This window comes from Sus scrofa, chromosome 1 (assembly GCF_054392235.1).
Source record: "Sus scrofa isolate SSC_HxYL_T2T_F1_AM1 chromosome 1, Sscrofa_HxYL_maternal_Yorkshire_Landrace_v2.0, whole genome shotgun sequence".
NCBI classification, from domain to species: Eukaryota; Metazoa; Chordata; class Mammalia; order Artiodactyla; family Suidae; genus Sus; species Sus scrofa.
The window spans coordinates 76,488,200-76,503,567 of record NC_139383.1 but is presented as its reverse complement, the minus strand read 5'-3'; the positions used below and the strand labels follow the sequence as shown (position 1 = coordinate 76,503,567).

The 15,368-nt window shown below is 42.0% G+C and overlaps 1 protein-coding gene across 6 annotated transcripts in view; it reads left to right on the top strand.

Moving 5' to 3' along the window:
- Nucleotides 1–15,368, top strand: part of METTL24 (methyltransferase like 24) — a 150,642-nt gene that overhangs the window by 33,239 nt on the left and 102,035 nt on the right. For 4 of the 6 annotated variants that reach the window (XR_014807174.1, XM_084963118.1, XM_084963117.1 and 1 more), the window contains exons 2-3: nt 4,484–4,582; nt 12,136–12,275. Coding sequence is in view for 3 of the 6 variants with exons in the window: in XM_084963118.1 (XP_084819244.1) it covers nt 4,484–4,582; nt 12,136–12,275 (239 nt within the window). In the remaining 3 variants the exon portion in view is untranslated. Of the gene's footprint in view, nt 1–4,483; nt 4,583–12,135; nt 12,276–13,719; nt 13,809–15,368 lie in introns of all 6 variants that reach the window. The other 2 variants (XR_014807176.1, XR_014807175.1) reach the window with 2 other exon arrangements.

Sequence of the window (15,368 nt, the reverse complement as noted above, 5' to 3'; positions counted from 1 at the left end):
CTCTGTAGACCACATGGGCAACAGGCAGAACTGGGAATCCACGTTCCCACCTTCTGGGAATGATGGGGGTAGCTTTATTCTAGCCACTTGATATTTAAAGTACACAGATAATAGTGTATTGGCATTTAGGGAATTGTTTGGAGTAAAATAATGATAAAATTGTTTTTTTTTTTTAATTTTTTTTTTTTTTTTTTTTGCCTTGTTAAAATACCAACCATTGTTGTTTTAAGGTGTTCAGAGAATTCTGTTTGTGGGATTTTTGAAGGACAAATATTGATGCTTGCACTAGAGAATTAAGACAAATGATAATTGAAAGAGATGATAAAAGCTAGTGGTTTCCTCGGGGAAATAGTCACGAACTGCTGTCAGACTGATTCCAATGAGAACATTACTTTATGTGAAATGTTTTTTAAACAGCTCAGCCAAAGCGTTAAGCCCAAGTACGGCTGAGGGCATCTCACTGCCGTATGTTTCTCTCCTGTCCCCACCTGAGATCCCTCAACTTAGATTATTCACTGTTCCAGCTGTCAAGCATGTAGCTTTGTTGGGGTCAACACTCTTGGAACGGAGAAATAATTAGATCACAAGATGGATACTGCTTGTGGATTCTTAAGATAATTCTATAGTTTTATTATGTTGAGTCACCATATGGATTCATTATTATTGATCTGTGATGTTACTTTTGTATGTTAGCCCAGGTTAAGTGCTTCTACTGTATTTATGGTATCTTTTTGATGAAACTTTTGGGCTTCTCACAGTGGAGACTGCTTCCTGTAAGATACACTTGTATTTTCTGGCATTTATTTCGGAGTGACACCTGGGGCCTTTCTCTCTCTGTGACCTGATTGTGCCCTATAAAGATTTCTTTGAGAGCCCTTGCTGAACTTGATTGCATTTATTTGTTTACACAGCTGTGTCCTATGTTAAATTGTAACCCAGAGCCTGGCATGTGAGATGCAAAAGGCCACTGAATGAATGAATGATTCCTGGTCAAGTCTCAATATCTCCTTGAAAGGATGCTGTGGAAGGGAACTTCCAGTGGCCTCTCCAGATCCACTCTCCATCCTACTCCTACTGCTCTGCATCCCAGAAGGCTGATCTGTGTTAACCAACCACAGCCTCCCTCTTCTGTAGCTTCTCCTTGGGTTCGACAGTCATGGTGGGGATATAAGAGGACTGGATATGATATGATTAATTGTGTTCCTCTATTAAACACTTTCTCCATATGGTTTTCCTCTCTGGGTTCCACAAACTCCTCTGCTTCCTTGCTTCTTCAGGCTCAGGGTTTGTGAGGATTCTCTGTTGCTACCAGCTATAGGGGTTGCCTTACTCCTCATTGCTTTCCTAAACCCTGTCTGCACCTTTGTAAATCGTTTCTCTACACAAGTCTTCCCACCATATCCTGCTAGGACCTGACTGATATTTGCCCAAGTTACCCAGATGACAAAGTTGTTTGTTACCTAGATATTATAATCTATGTCTTTTGCGTTATTTCAAGTAAACACTCTCTTCTAAGCCAGTCTACATCCAAATTAGAATCAAACAGAGCAGGGGTCAGCAAACTACAGTCTTACAGGCCAAATCCAGCCTGCTGGCTCTTTTTGTAAATGGAGTTTTATTGGAACGCAGCCCTGACCATTTGTTTACTTATTGTCTTTGGCTGCTTTTGAGCTACAACAGGCCGTGAAGAATTGCAACAGAAACTGTAAGGCCTGTAAAGCCTAAAATATTTGCTGTTTGACCTCTTATAGAAAAAGTTTACAGATCCCTGATTTAGAGGAAAACCATAATGTGGGAACTTTTTCATTTTCATCAAGAGGCTCCTGGGCCAGATGCTGTGGTACTTGTCAGGGCCCCACAACAGTGACATGGAAGTTTTAAACCCCAGGTCTGGACAAGCTTGCATATAGCATTGTTTTGCTGTACTGACAGCAGTGGCAACCTGGAAAGGCACTTCCTTGCCATTAGACGCAAAATGAATGTGACCAAGCAAAACTAAGAGGCATCTGGACTTGAATGTGCCTATAATTTATGATTTCATAATTAAATAATTTCCAGAAAAGAACAGCTTCCTCTGTTTCAACATTTCCCTGTCAAACTTATTTTGTATTTATCTGTCTCCGCCACTAGACTGTGAGTGCCTCCCAGGAGGCTCTAGGTTTTATTCATTTGTGTGCTGACCATTGCCTGGCACAGAGTGGCTGATGCTTGATAAAAAATTATTTGATTGAATGGTAGTCAACAGCTAATTTTGAGAAGGAAAAGGGAAGTAGGGGGTAGAAGGCTTTAACTGGGAGGATATATTACTTAATGTTCTCAGGCTCTCTCTGACTAGAGTCTGCCCACTCAACCTTCATAGAACAAGAACAGCTATATGAAGAGCCTGTTTCCCCAGAAAAGGTGCCCCTCAGGGCAGGCTGGCTACATAATTTGCAGGGCTCAGTGCAGAATAATAATGTGGAGGCTTCTGTTAAAACATTATTAAGAGTTTCAAGACAGTGTCAGCACTGAGTCAAACACAGGCCTAAGAATGTGCAGGTTTCATGCTCATGACCCTGGCCCCACCTTTAGGATTCCTGAGGAAAAGGTGGCCCATGGGAAATCAGTGTGGGTTCTTTGGTCCAGAGGACTGCAGGGCACTCGGCCATTGTAACGTCATGCAGAACTGTCAGGTACTAAGACTGTGGGCTCTTGGGACTTGGTGCAGTGATATGTGTCTCCTAATGCTTAATCTGCTTTATCCCTTGTAAATTGTTGGCATTTCTCTCGGACCCTCACGCCAGAGTGCACTCCTCTTCCCCAAACCCACACACCTGGCTTTACACTGGCTAACCTGCTTGCCTCCCACTCCTTACTTTCAGTTTAACCCCAAGTCACCTGGACCGCCCCATTTAGGGGCTGTCCTCTCTCTCTCTCCCTCTCCCTCCCTCCCTCTCCCCCCCCCGCCCCCGTCTCTCTCTCTCTCGTGCCTGAGGGCTAACCTGTTTCGATGTTTCTTTTTGGGTGACAGTTCTTGCCATCATACCTGTCTTCATCTGTTCTGGCTGCTATAACAAAATACCATGGACTGGGTAGCTTATAAACAAGAGAAGTTTATTGCTTGCAGTTCTGGATGCTGGAAGTCCAAGGTCAGTGTGCCAGTATGGTTGGGTTCTAGTGAAGGCCCTCATTTGGGCTGGACATGGCTGTCTTCTTGCTGTGTCCTCACATGGTGGTAAGGTCTAGGGAGCTATGTGGGGTCTCTTTTAAAAGAGCACTTATCCCATTTATGAAGGCTCTACCCTCATGATCTAAGCACATCCCAAAGGCCCTTCTTCCTGATATCATTACATTGGGTGATAGGATTTCAACATAGGAATTTGGGGTGGACCACTGCAATACCTGACTGGAGAATACTGTGTACATGAATAGTCCCTTTGTTTCATTCCCAGAACCCTCCCCTGCCCCTTCCTCACCATAAAGTGGGGTTTAGGGACCCATCCTAACTACTCTGCAGGAACCCCTGAGCCTTGACACTCAGAGTCTTTCCTGACTCTAGATGTTCACCCTGCTAGCTGCTGGGGATTCTCCCTGCCTGGGTCCTCACCCTTCCCCATCCTACACCCTGAGCTCTACTCTGCCCTTGGGATCACAGTGAGCTTCAGGGATGTTTAAGGTGGTGACAACTCTAGGTGAGAAATGAGCTCTAGCAAAGATTTCATGACTAGTGTTTCTTTTGATGGGAGAGATCCCCATTTTTGTTTCTTCTAGATTGCCACTGCTTTCCTCCAACCCTTCATCTTCCACCCTGGCTCCAGAGGGGGCTTAGGGTTCATCTCTGATCACTAGCCTCCTAGGAGCTCTTCCTGTCCTCTGCTGAAAGGTGGAGGTTTTACAGCAGTGCTAAAAGGACACCTTTGCCAGCCATGGTGCTGCCTGGTCCAAGGTCAGTCAGCAGGTGCATGGTCCAGAGGCCAGGTGCACTATAGTCTGGAACACTGAGTGATGCCCCACACTGTCCCCTTGCACTGGTGGGGGAAGGTGCCCAAGCCCTCCAAGGATTGAGGAGTTATGGTGTCATGACAACAAAACTGGCCCTAATGAGGCATTTATATCTGAAGCTCTAATCCTTGGAAGCTGTAATAATCAGGAAGGTTTTCTCTACAATAGGGAGTGGTCCAAGGTAATATAAAGCTGCAGTTGAGAGAGCCTGGTGGGGTCAAGTGGAGTTTTCCTTTGACCAGAAGCTCGAGACAGACATCCTCTATGGCCTTTGCAGTCTCCTGTTTAACCTGGTAGCTGGGCTTTCCCAGGCCTCATTTGTCTCTCTGTGACTGATGTGGCCTTAATGACAATAGCTTCAAACCAGCTCTGTTCCACCTGTGTGCAGCTGTATTTGTTTTGCAGGAGGCTAGCAGCCTTGCCTTGCTGATGCTCCGCATCCTCCCACCCCCACCACCAGCTCCTGATCCCTTATACACTGACCTATGTTTTCTCCCCACAGGGTCCCCGGTGGCATATAGATCTCCAGCCTTGGGCAGGCCCTGCTCGGTCCCTGGATGAAGAAGCCTTGAGGTTCCTGAGATACATCAGCACCATTCAGGTTGTGTTTCAGGCACAAGTGGATTTGGAGACTCTGTAAAATATGCTAATTGTCCCCTTTAAAGGATTTGTCAGTGAGAGGCTGGGGAGGTTCTCAGTGCCTCCTGTTAGGGACTTGATGGGCAGTTTTTGAGGTCTTGCTGCATAAATACATCCACTCGCTTAGAAGCAGGTAAAAGATGCCTTCCATCTGCTTCAGCATCTCATCTCTTCCAGGAGTATCATCATCCTGAGATGTTTTCATGATTCATGTCGATATGTTTTAGAGATTCACTTTAGAAAACTGCTTTGGAAAACCATTTGAATCAATAGCTTTGTGCATGTGAGTAGGCCGGCCAGTGTGTCACAAACCAAAGCCATCATCTGGAAGTTCAAGTTCCATTTCATCTTTGGAGCAATCTGCCTTTTCGCTTTTCTGCCACAGAAACTTGGCAGTCAGGGATGTGTCAGGCCAGAGAGCAGAGGAGACTTTGCAGGCAGTGGGAAGAGAAGCTAATGAATCCGAAGGCTCTCTATTCTTAGGGAACTTTAAATCATTACTGAGTACCAGCCTTCATTAGTGACTTAACACGTTGTGGCAGCTCCTGCCCAGTGCCCCCAGCAGACAGAGACCGTCCATTAACGAGTGTCTGTGGCTCTTGACACATTAATCAGGAGGTTCCATTCTCAAGTAGCTTCATCCTGGGGAAAGAAAGACGGAAAAGGAAATCAAGGCCTGAGGGAAACTTCTCTCTGAACTGAGAGGTGCTAGTAAATTAGGAACTCAGACTGCCTGGGAAGCTGCAGCCTGGGAAGCTGTGTTGTGGGACTGGAGTGGCAACTAAGATCCCTGGTTATTTTGCTTTCCCTTCAGTCTACTGGCTCTTGGCATTCCCGCTTCCCTTCTAAATCCTACTGGCAGCCAAGCCCATTTTTCATCCATGAGAGAGCACTGATTTCTAGAATTTTAGAAGGCTAGTGTAGGGGTAAAAGAAAGTCCCATTTCTCATGTAATGCAGTCAGACAACCAGGGATTTTAATATTTGTCACCTAGACATGGAAGTAAAAGCTTGTCGAATTCATCATGAGTAATGGGATGATAAATTGGTCCCCGGGCTTTACAAAATTTCATCTTATTTTGCTGCTGCAAATTAATTTGGTGGACTTATACATACTTAATTAAAATACTGAAATCGTAGTTTTATAGTTTGGTTTTACATGAAGAATAAGAAGCTAGATGTCTTACCTGGCACTTGAAGAAGCCCTTAAAAGCCCCAGAGGAAAATGAGAGGTGTTAAATTTGTAGGTTGAATTTGAGAATTGTGGGCCTCATCCCCCCCAAATAAATTAACCATGTGAAAGCCTCCAAATTCCATCTTATATGTATTTCAGCTTAATGAAATACATATAACTGTAACTTGTAAAATATTAACTTAGAAGTTCTTGAGGCATGAAAGGGTCATTTCAAGCCCCTCTTGGAGTTTTCCCAGGCTGAGAGGAAAAAAAATTCTTAGAAAAAAATCATCCTGTGATGTAGTCTGATGTTGTGACCCTGGGCAATTTATTTTCCTGCTCTGGCTCTGGCTGTTCTGATCTTGAAAAGGAAGAGATTGTATCAAATTATTTCTAAGGTCCCTCGCAGTTCTGTGAGCTTGTACTGTGTTAAGAGGAGAGTAGAATTGTTATTAACCAAGTATTTCTGAGCACTTACCATGGGCCAGAAAATGTGCTAGGCCTTGGGGATACAGTCTTTGCCCTCAGGTGGCTAACAAACTAGTTGGGAAGTTAGGTAAATGGACATGTAATTATTATTCAGCTTGATGAGTGTAAGAATAGAAACTTGGTTGTTGATGCTCACAAGATTTTTTTTGTCCTCTAGAAAGAATGAGATCAAGTTCCAGACCTCATGATGGTTTTGTAATCAGAGGTCGTTTTACCCAACTTAAGTCCTGTGCTTTTGTGTGCTTCTGAGTCACTAGGCCAGCAGGTAGGAGTTTATCAGAGATAACACTAACTGGTTCTTAGTCAGCATTCCACTAACCATTGCTCCCGCCCCCCTCTCTAGCTAATGCAGTGCCTTTGGATTGCTCTGGGGGCTTACGCCTCATTTAGAACTCATCTTGACAATAAAAGCCTACAAAACTGGCAGAATATGAGAGTGACTATTACCTAAAATTTTCAGTTAGCAGTAGTGAGTCATAATGGGCAAGAGAAAAAAAAACAAACCTCTCTTGGTACTTAAGTAAATTCCACCTCCATCCTCTTATGCTGCTTTGAAGAAAAAAAAAAAAAAATGCCCATGGTCAAGTTTGTACCTAAATGCCTAGCATTTGATATGTTCACCACTGATTTATTCATTCCTCAATTCAGTAGGCCTTTGTTGAGTACTTGCTCTGTGGATGACACTGTGCTAGGCACTGGCTGGGATGTCAAACCTGAATTAATATCCCCACACACTGGTAAACAGCTAGGGTGCAAGAGAGCTGTGTGATCTCTAATAGGGGGAACAGATGGCTGGGTAAGCTTCCATAGGCCGAGAGAGCTTGAGAACAGAAGCACAGAGCACCAGACAGTGTGACATTGATGGAAGTGGAGATGATGCCCCTGGACTTGTACATCCTGGCGACCTTGATGGCATGATTGGGGACCTACATTTTTTCAGTGAGGCACCAGAGAATATGGTATTTTGGTAGAGTGGGCAGAACATCAAGTTCAGATTTACTAGGTATTGCTTTCTTTTTTTTTTTGTCTTTTTGCTATTTCTTGGGCCGCTCCTGCGGCATATGGAGGTTCCCAGGCTAGGGGTCCAATCGGAGCTGTAGCCACCGGCCTACACCAGAGCCACAGCAACGCGGGATCCGAGCCGCGTCTGCAACCTACACCACAGCTCACGGCAACACCAGATCCTTAACCCACTGAGCAAGGGCAGGGATCGAACCCGCAACCTCATGGTTCCTAGTCAGATTCGTTAACCACTGCGCCACGACGGGAACTCCAGGTATTGCTTTCTAATGTCAAAGGCCATGGTTACATCTTTGAGTTTTGCAGTAGATGATACACTGTTGCTGACAAGAAACAGTTAAATCATAGACACAGTGCTCTGTTCTAAAGGCAGCCTCCAGATCCAGCTTCTTAAGGCAGCCCCCAAACCGTATGCCTTCAGGAAGCATGGCTTGCAATACAAAATTAGTCTACCCAATGGTTTCTGTTTTAAAAAGGAAAGAATGTTTTAAAATCAGCCTATCTATCTAATCATCTACCCATCTATTTGTAAGAATAACGTAAGAACCTAGGGATCCAGAGATCCAGATTTTACAAATTTATAATAGTAGTTTCTATTATATTTATTGCCACACACACACATACTAGGTTAAAAGCAACAAAAATATAACTCTTTCCTTGATATTTCACCTTTCAAAATAATGGATTACGTTAACATAAGTGTGATTATTGAAGTGGTTCTCGCCAAAAGTCCCTGAATTTTAAGGGTTCCCTTTGCCAGATTCTATTTATGGGTTGGCAGAAATGCTATTCAGGCTTTTGGGATATAAAATGAACTGAAAATAAATTAGGTCCCTTCAAGTTAAATAACTAAAAATCATCTCAGGAAACAGTTTTTTTCCTGGAGTCTATTTTCCTTTGTCCAGGCTTAATTCTCTTCATATGGCTAAAATTACAAAGGGAATTAGAGAGAATGAGAGAAAAGGCATAATTACCTGAGTAAGAGCATAGCTAGGAGTTACTGCCCTCACTGGTTTTGCTTGCAAGAGAGTTTATTGAAGCCCTGGCCATAAATCTTAATAAGAAAGTTTGAAAAATCAATATTTAATTAATTTTTAGGAGCTGAATTTTACTCATTACTCCTAGTAATTTTCAAAAGCTAATGTCTATAAATGAGATGGTTAATAAATGGTTAAAATGGAAAAACTTCTGTGTTATATTTTTGAGGTAGGAGAGGAAAGGGGAACATTAGTGGAGATTGGATGGAAAAGAATGTTTTTCCAGCAGGATATGTGCAAGATGAAATCTGTAGAAGAAGAAAAAATGCTTAAAGTGCCGTCTTTAATAGAAGAAAACCTCATTCCCCCAGATTCATAAAGGAGGAACAGCTGAACCTCAGAACTCTGAAGCCTGACCATTACTACTTAACTGACTCTTGGGTGCCTCTGGCTAATTGTAGGGGCCAATTAATCAGAGACCCCCAAGAGTCAGGTAAGTAGCCCTTTGTTAAGGGTGAGTTTGCAGGAGCTGCTGTTTCCGGTTGAAAGGTGCTGGCCCAAGTGTAGCCTCTTCCCTTAATTTGCTAAGGCACAGATGAGGCTAAGCTAGAATATTTCAGTGGGGCTTTACAACAGGCTGTCAGGAAACTCACAGGACCACCTGGATAAGAATAAACTCCACCTGGGGGAGCCTATTAAAATGCATGTTCCCATGTATCAGCCTAAGATTCTGCTTTTACAGATATGGAGTGGGATGTAAGAATTTGCATTTTTAAGTCCTCCCACATCCATCAGAATGCAGGTGGGCCACACTTTGAGAAACATGGTGGGAGAGGCTAGAGTTAGGTTTAAATGGTGTTGGGAGGGTATATGAGCACCTTGAATGTCCATCTCCTGGTCTGTCTCTTGGAAGTTCTTAGAGAGTTCATACAAAGAAACAATAGCAAATGGGAATCATTATACCACTTTAATAAAAATACCTGAGGAAGCTGCCCCAGAACAAATGACTCAGGCTTAGGAGGTCCAGGCATGTCTTTGGGGACCACTGAACTTCCCTGGTTTAACTAACTGCCTGCAGGAAGCAAGGCATGGAACCGAGTGCCAGTGAAGGTTTAAGGCACTATAATCTGCCTACTAGTAAAAATAAACATGATGAACATCAAGCTTTGACTAATTAGATTGGCAGCTTCCCCTTTGGGTGGATGAGTGGGGACAGGAGGTGGGAAGGCAGAGGAATAATTTCCATGTATCTGTGGGAGAATAGTAGGAAATGAACTATACAAATTAACGTGTTGATAAATGTGTTCTGTACTAGTTGCCTGAGAAAAGATTCAGTTCCATTTTCTATTATGATTTTTTCCTTTAAACTGTGGTTGTGGATAGAGAAGTAGAAAGATACTGGGTTGAGGATTTCAACAAAAAATTAATCAATGTTCAATCTGAGAAAGGTGTGGAAAATTGTATTCAAACCAAACCGGGGATCATAAGCTGGGGGATGATCTCTCAGAGAGCTCTGAGGATTATTCTGAGTAGGTAAGTGGGGGAGGCTGGCAGATGCATGATTTTGACAGAGAGGTATATGCAATCAAGCACACATCTTGATAGAAATTTACTATTAAGAACAAGGAATAGATAATCTTAATGGTTTTAGTGCTTTTCTAAGTATGGGAAGATGCAAGAAACTGGATTCATATATTTTCTCTTGAAAATATCTAACTATCTGAAGCTCTATTCTTCCAGTTTTTCCAGAGTACAAAGTATCTCATCCTGATCTTTGCCCCAAATTCCTTTCAGGGTGTGTTGTAGATCAGCAACTGTAGTGGCTGATGACTTGATTCTTATAGAACTGGATGGTGGGCAACATTTTACCATCCTTTCCCTTTCAGTCTTAACGTTGACCAGGATTTGGGAGACACTTCGTGGTCAGTTTGTCCCACGGCACTAGGCATTCCCAGATCAGGTGAGGACTGGGTTGATAGGCGACTCACTGTGCTGTTACTGTTAAGAGTGGCCCAAATCTTCTGGACCACCTGTCTTACTAGTCTGTCATGGTCCAGGAAATGTTTCCTCTTTTGCTTCTTCCCGTGTCCAGAGTCAAACTATTACAATCATTGATCTTATAGGACTATAGATTTGGTCAACTGTTTCAAGTCACCTAATCATCATTAATTTTTTTGGAGGCTCCATCACACCTTTGGTAGTGCAAGAAACAATAATCTTGTAAAATAGACAGAGTGCAAGTAAAATAGCTAAAAACATTAATAAGGTCATGAGTAAATATTTAAGCTAAGAACTGTTAATTGAGGCCCAGTATCTCTCCAGTCATCTGACCCAGTCTATTCTGTACTAGTCACTGCCTTTAAGGGAAATAAGATATTGGCATTGTGCATAAAACTCACCAATGAGTCTGCATGTATAAGGCAAGTAGTGGGTCATAAAATTTTATGTTTAAATTTTTCTTGCCTTAACATTTGAATTTTTCTTTCATCAAAAGAAAAGAATAAATACATATTCAGGGTTTCACTTTTTAAGCTTTCCTATAAAATGTCCAAATTCTAGCAGAAGTCTCTCTCACAGTCACTGATAGATAGTGCTAGGATGATTTTGCCAGGCCAGCCCTATTATAGCAAGAATAAGGGAGATGCTGGCTCTATGTAATATGCTCTTTTCAGATTAACACTTTGGAAAATCACTTAAATAAAAGGGTTGGGCAAGCCTAGAGTATCATTTTTAAGGAGAAAATTGTTCGCTTTTATGTTTTCCAATGAATTAAAGCAACGGACCTCAAAACAGCCTTTGTATCTGGCGCGATCTGTTGTCTGTGTGCGACAGCAAGAGCTGCTGCATGATTCATGGAGCATCATGATGACTGTGAGGGTTTTGTGGGATTAGAGGGAAATACTGCTGCTCAGTAAGATAAATACCTTGGCCACAGAACTTGTTTTCTTTGGTTCCACCAGCCTCAGCTGTGCACACTGTGCCAGCCTCAAACACAAGTCAGAATTCCACACAAAGTATATTTGCTTAATGCGCATTTGAAATCAGAAACTTGCTTCCTTCCTTGTTCTCTTTGGTTTTCTCGTCCTTGTTCTCTTTGGTTTTCTCGTCTAATTTTGAAGAATGAGTTAAGAGAGGTGCTTTGGCTAGCTCAGGAAGAAACTCCTTCCTGACCTGGACTCTTGCCCTTCCCCCCACGAGAAGCTCATTAGAAGAGTGTATCACAAAGAATACTGTCTTACTAGTAAGAACGATGTATTAGTCTCAATTGACCCCTGACAAGCTGTTTACCTTGGTTAACACATGCTACCTTTTTGGACCATGGTGACCTCACCTGCCTGTGATAAGGAATAGATATCTCCTGTCCTTCTAAGATCTATGCCTATGGTCATATCTCACAACTTCTAATAGGAATACTGTGGGTAACAGACCTCTGTGGTTGGGAAGCACTGCTCTTCCTCTTTGGAACACCCTTCTTGGTCTCAGCCTCACAGCCTCAACTTCTGTTCCTCCTCTAAGACTAATGCATCTCTGCCAGCCTTTCCTGACTCCTTCTCTCTGCCATCCTTGTTCCTGATTTTTTTCTCTCCTGTGCACTCTGCGCATAAAGCTATAGCAGTTCTTAACTTCCCTTCAAACCTGCCTCTAGTCTCCACGAGGTTACTTATAATCCAGAATTTGGAATTCCTCCAAATGTTTTACGGCAGCCTTGTGTTTCCCTGGGGAGGGGGTAGTTAGCTGTAGAGAAGCCCGTAACTCTCCTGTTATGGTTTTCAGGGACTGGGAAAGCAGTAAGTTTCTACCTGCCATTTATCATCCAGTGCTTTAAATTATTCACCTTGATTTCCAATCCTTACAGATTGCATGTGATCACATGAGCACAGACAGCCTGGCTACTGACTCCAGCCCTACAAAAAAGCCCTGGTCAGTCTGTCTTGATGACAGGTTTGGCTTAGCTCATCAAATCCATAGCAAGCAGTGCCGCCTCTATTCTTTAGGGTAAGTACATTTTTACAGTAGAAAACAAAAGATGCTTCTGCTGGCAGTCAAGGCTTTTTCAGCAATACAAATTATGAATGGTTGCAAGGAATAACAGGTGCTATGCTTCTTCTCCTGCCATCGTTTCAGACTCATCTGTCATTTAATTGTGGGTTAGTAAGTTGACAAGTTCCATTTTCAGCATGATGATGATCCACTTGGTAAAGCCAATGATTCCAAGCTAGAATTAGAGCAGTCTTATTAGAAACATTAAAATATTTTGAATGTACCTAGGAAAAAAAAAAAGAACAGTGAGTATATTAGAAATGTTATACAGTTATGATGAATGACCCAAGACAAATGGCCACTGTTGGAGCCTTCCTTATGTTTTATGCCAATAGTAAACTTGTGTACACTTTTACACTAAAAAAGGAGGAAACTTTTTTGTAGAAGCAGTGAGATTTTGTTAAAAGTGTCAGAAATATTGATACTCAGTTATTCAGGCTGAAAATGACCTAAATGTACAAATTTATTTATTTATTTATTTATTTGCTTTTTATGGCCTCATGTGTGGCATATGGAAGTTCCCAGGCTAGGGTTCAAATCAGAGCTGCAGCTGCCAGCTTATGCCACAGCTCACAGCAACACTGGATCCTTAATCCAAGGCCAGGGATCCAACCCACATCCTCATGGATACTAGTGAGGTTTGTTAGTACTGAGCCACAATGGGAATTCCTATATAAACAGACTTAGAGAGCTTTTTGTAAAAGGGTGAATATAAGATAATGAATGAGACTATTTCACCAAATATACCAGTATTCATATGAAGAGTCCTGAAAACTTATAAATTATATATGTCTCAAAAAAAGGCAGGAGAGAGTTATTCTTGTTTGAAATACCCTGTTGTGTTGACTCTGTAGAAACTGTGTGGTTAGGTTCTCAGGCAAATCCTTGGAGTCCTTTACAAAATACCAGTGACCCTCACAAGTTTCATCTGCTTCTCCCACGACAATGCTTTCATCTCCTCAATGATTTACATTCAGGCTCATGAGTGACAAGTACCAACCAGAATCCTAGATGATATTTGGGTGGGTGATGTGCATGCTTACCTAAAGTTGCTGATGCATAGAGGATCCCCATTGCTGTCAAACTTAACCAAACAAGAATTCTTAGTTATAGTTATAGTCCTCCAGGATTTTTTTTTTAAAAAACGAAAGTTTCAAATAAGAGTTTCGTGATAATGGAAACATTCTTCTCTGGGTTAAATGAAGAGCCATGGTGTATATCAGTGGATATATAGTACACACTCATATATATTTGCTGCATAAGCAATTGCTTGAGGTAAAGAGACTAAAGAGGGAAGCTGGTTCTACCATGGTTTAAACTAGGAGGCTGAAGATTAGGAAATGAATTGCTCAACCAATCAATTAAAACAGAGCTCTTTTTTTTTTTTTTTTTTTTAAAGGAACCCACCAGCTATGCTGCCAGATTGGAGGAAGAATGGGAAGTTGTGACAGTAGTGTTTATTTTATATCATATTAAAAATGTATGAAAGTAGGTCATAAAAATAATTGCATGGTACTACATGCAAATTAGAGATCTCAGCTTGGTCCTATTTTCTTGCCCCAAACTGCCTTTATGTTTTGCTTAATATTTTACACCCTGGAATAATTTCATTTAAAGCATATTACTGAGTGAAACAAAACTGGGAGAGCTGTTTTGGGGGAAATTTTTCAGGTTCCTTTTTGCTTTCTTTATACTTTAGAGCCATTAGATAAAGCAGTTCTACTGCAAGATTTCAGATTATTACATGTAAAATGGTGATTTCTTTTTTGCATTTAAATGTTCGCTTTTCAAAATCAACTTTGTAAAGAGCAGATTTGGAAGAGTTGAATTCTACTGGGAAAAGGAATGAATAGATTTTAAGGGCCATCATTTGATTCAAAACCTTACAACGCTTAATTGAAAACTGAGAACTAAAGAAAATATTTCTTATGCCCTAAAAAAAGGATGCTTTGGGTAGTGAATGTTTATGTCAATGGTACTGTTACTCAGGATTGAGAATCCTCTTGGGTGAATTGCTTTCTTCAGAGGCAGGTAAATAGCTGACTGACAACATCTGGACTGATGCTGAGGGAAGAAAGACCCAGGCCAGAATTGGTGGTCCTGAAATGAGGTGCAGGCATTTGGGAGTATTGGGATAGGCAGAGAGGGTAGCTGACAAGTGGATCTTGGGGCCCCTCCGTCCAAGGGCCAGGGCTATGGCAGCAGCAAGACCATACCACTGCTATGCCCAGCCATTCCTGTCCTAACTGAGCATGACGAAGGTAACTACAACTGGGGGTGAGCTTCTGGGAGTGAGAGGAAGAAGAGATCTGAGGATATATGGATCAGAAGGCAGAGGCTGAATGTCCTCCTTCTGATCTGTGTCCTACCTTTCTTCCATACCCAAGAAATGAAGCTGGTTATCACTTCTGCCTTCTCTCTGATGTCTGAAATTTCTTTACTAGAAGTCAGAGCTTTTTATTCTGCCGTTAATGTAAAAGACATTTTTTTTTTCTAGGAGAGTGCACTCTGGGTAAAAGTTCAGATGAAAATTAAAAGCAGATCCCGTTTAGTTTTGAAAAGCAGTAGAATAGAGCAATTAAAATAGGGGAAGGCAATGAAAAGGAAGGTTATGTTACAGAGAGGGGGAAGAGAAGTGAGGAGAGGCTGTGGGTTCACATGAGAATGCTGTCTACTGCACGACTTCAGACGGGGCCTGCCCTGCAAGTCTTTTGCTCTGTGAAGTGGAGAGCTGATGGGGTGGGATGAGGGTGGTAGCTAAAGTGAATTAGGAAAAAAAAAATCACCTTTTTATCCTTCCTGCTAAAGATTATATTTAGGGGTAGAAGTGGAAGTAGAAGACTTGAGAAGGAATAATATATTGGTAAATCTTTTTCATCTCTTCTTTAGTTCTCTGGTATGTTGTACCATTTGGTTTCAAGGCATAAATTCTCAGCATAAGACAGAAGAAAATTTAATACATGATACATGGTTAGGCAACAAGAGCCAATATCTTATATAGAAAATCTGGGACGTCTGGTTGCCCTGAGCATTTCAAGAGGAATGAAT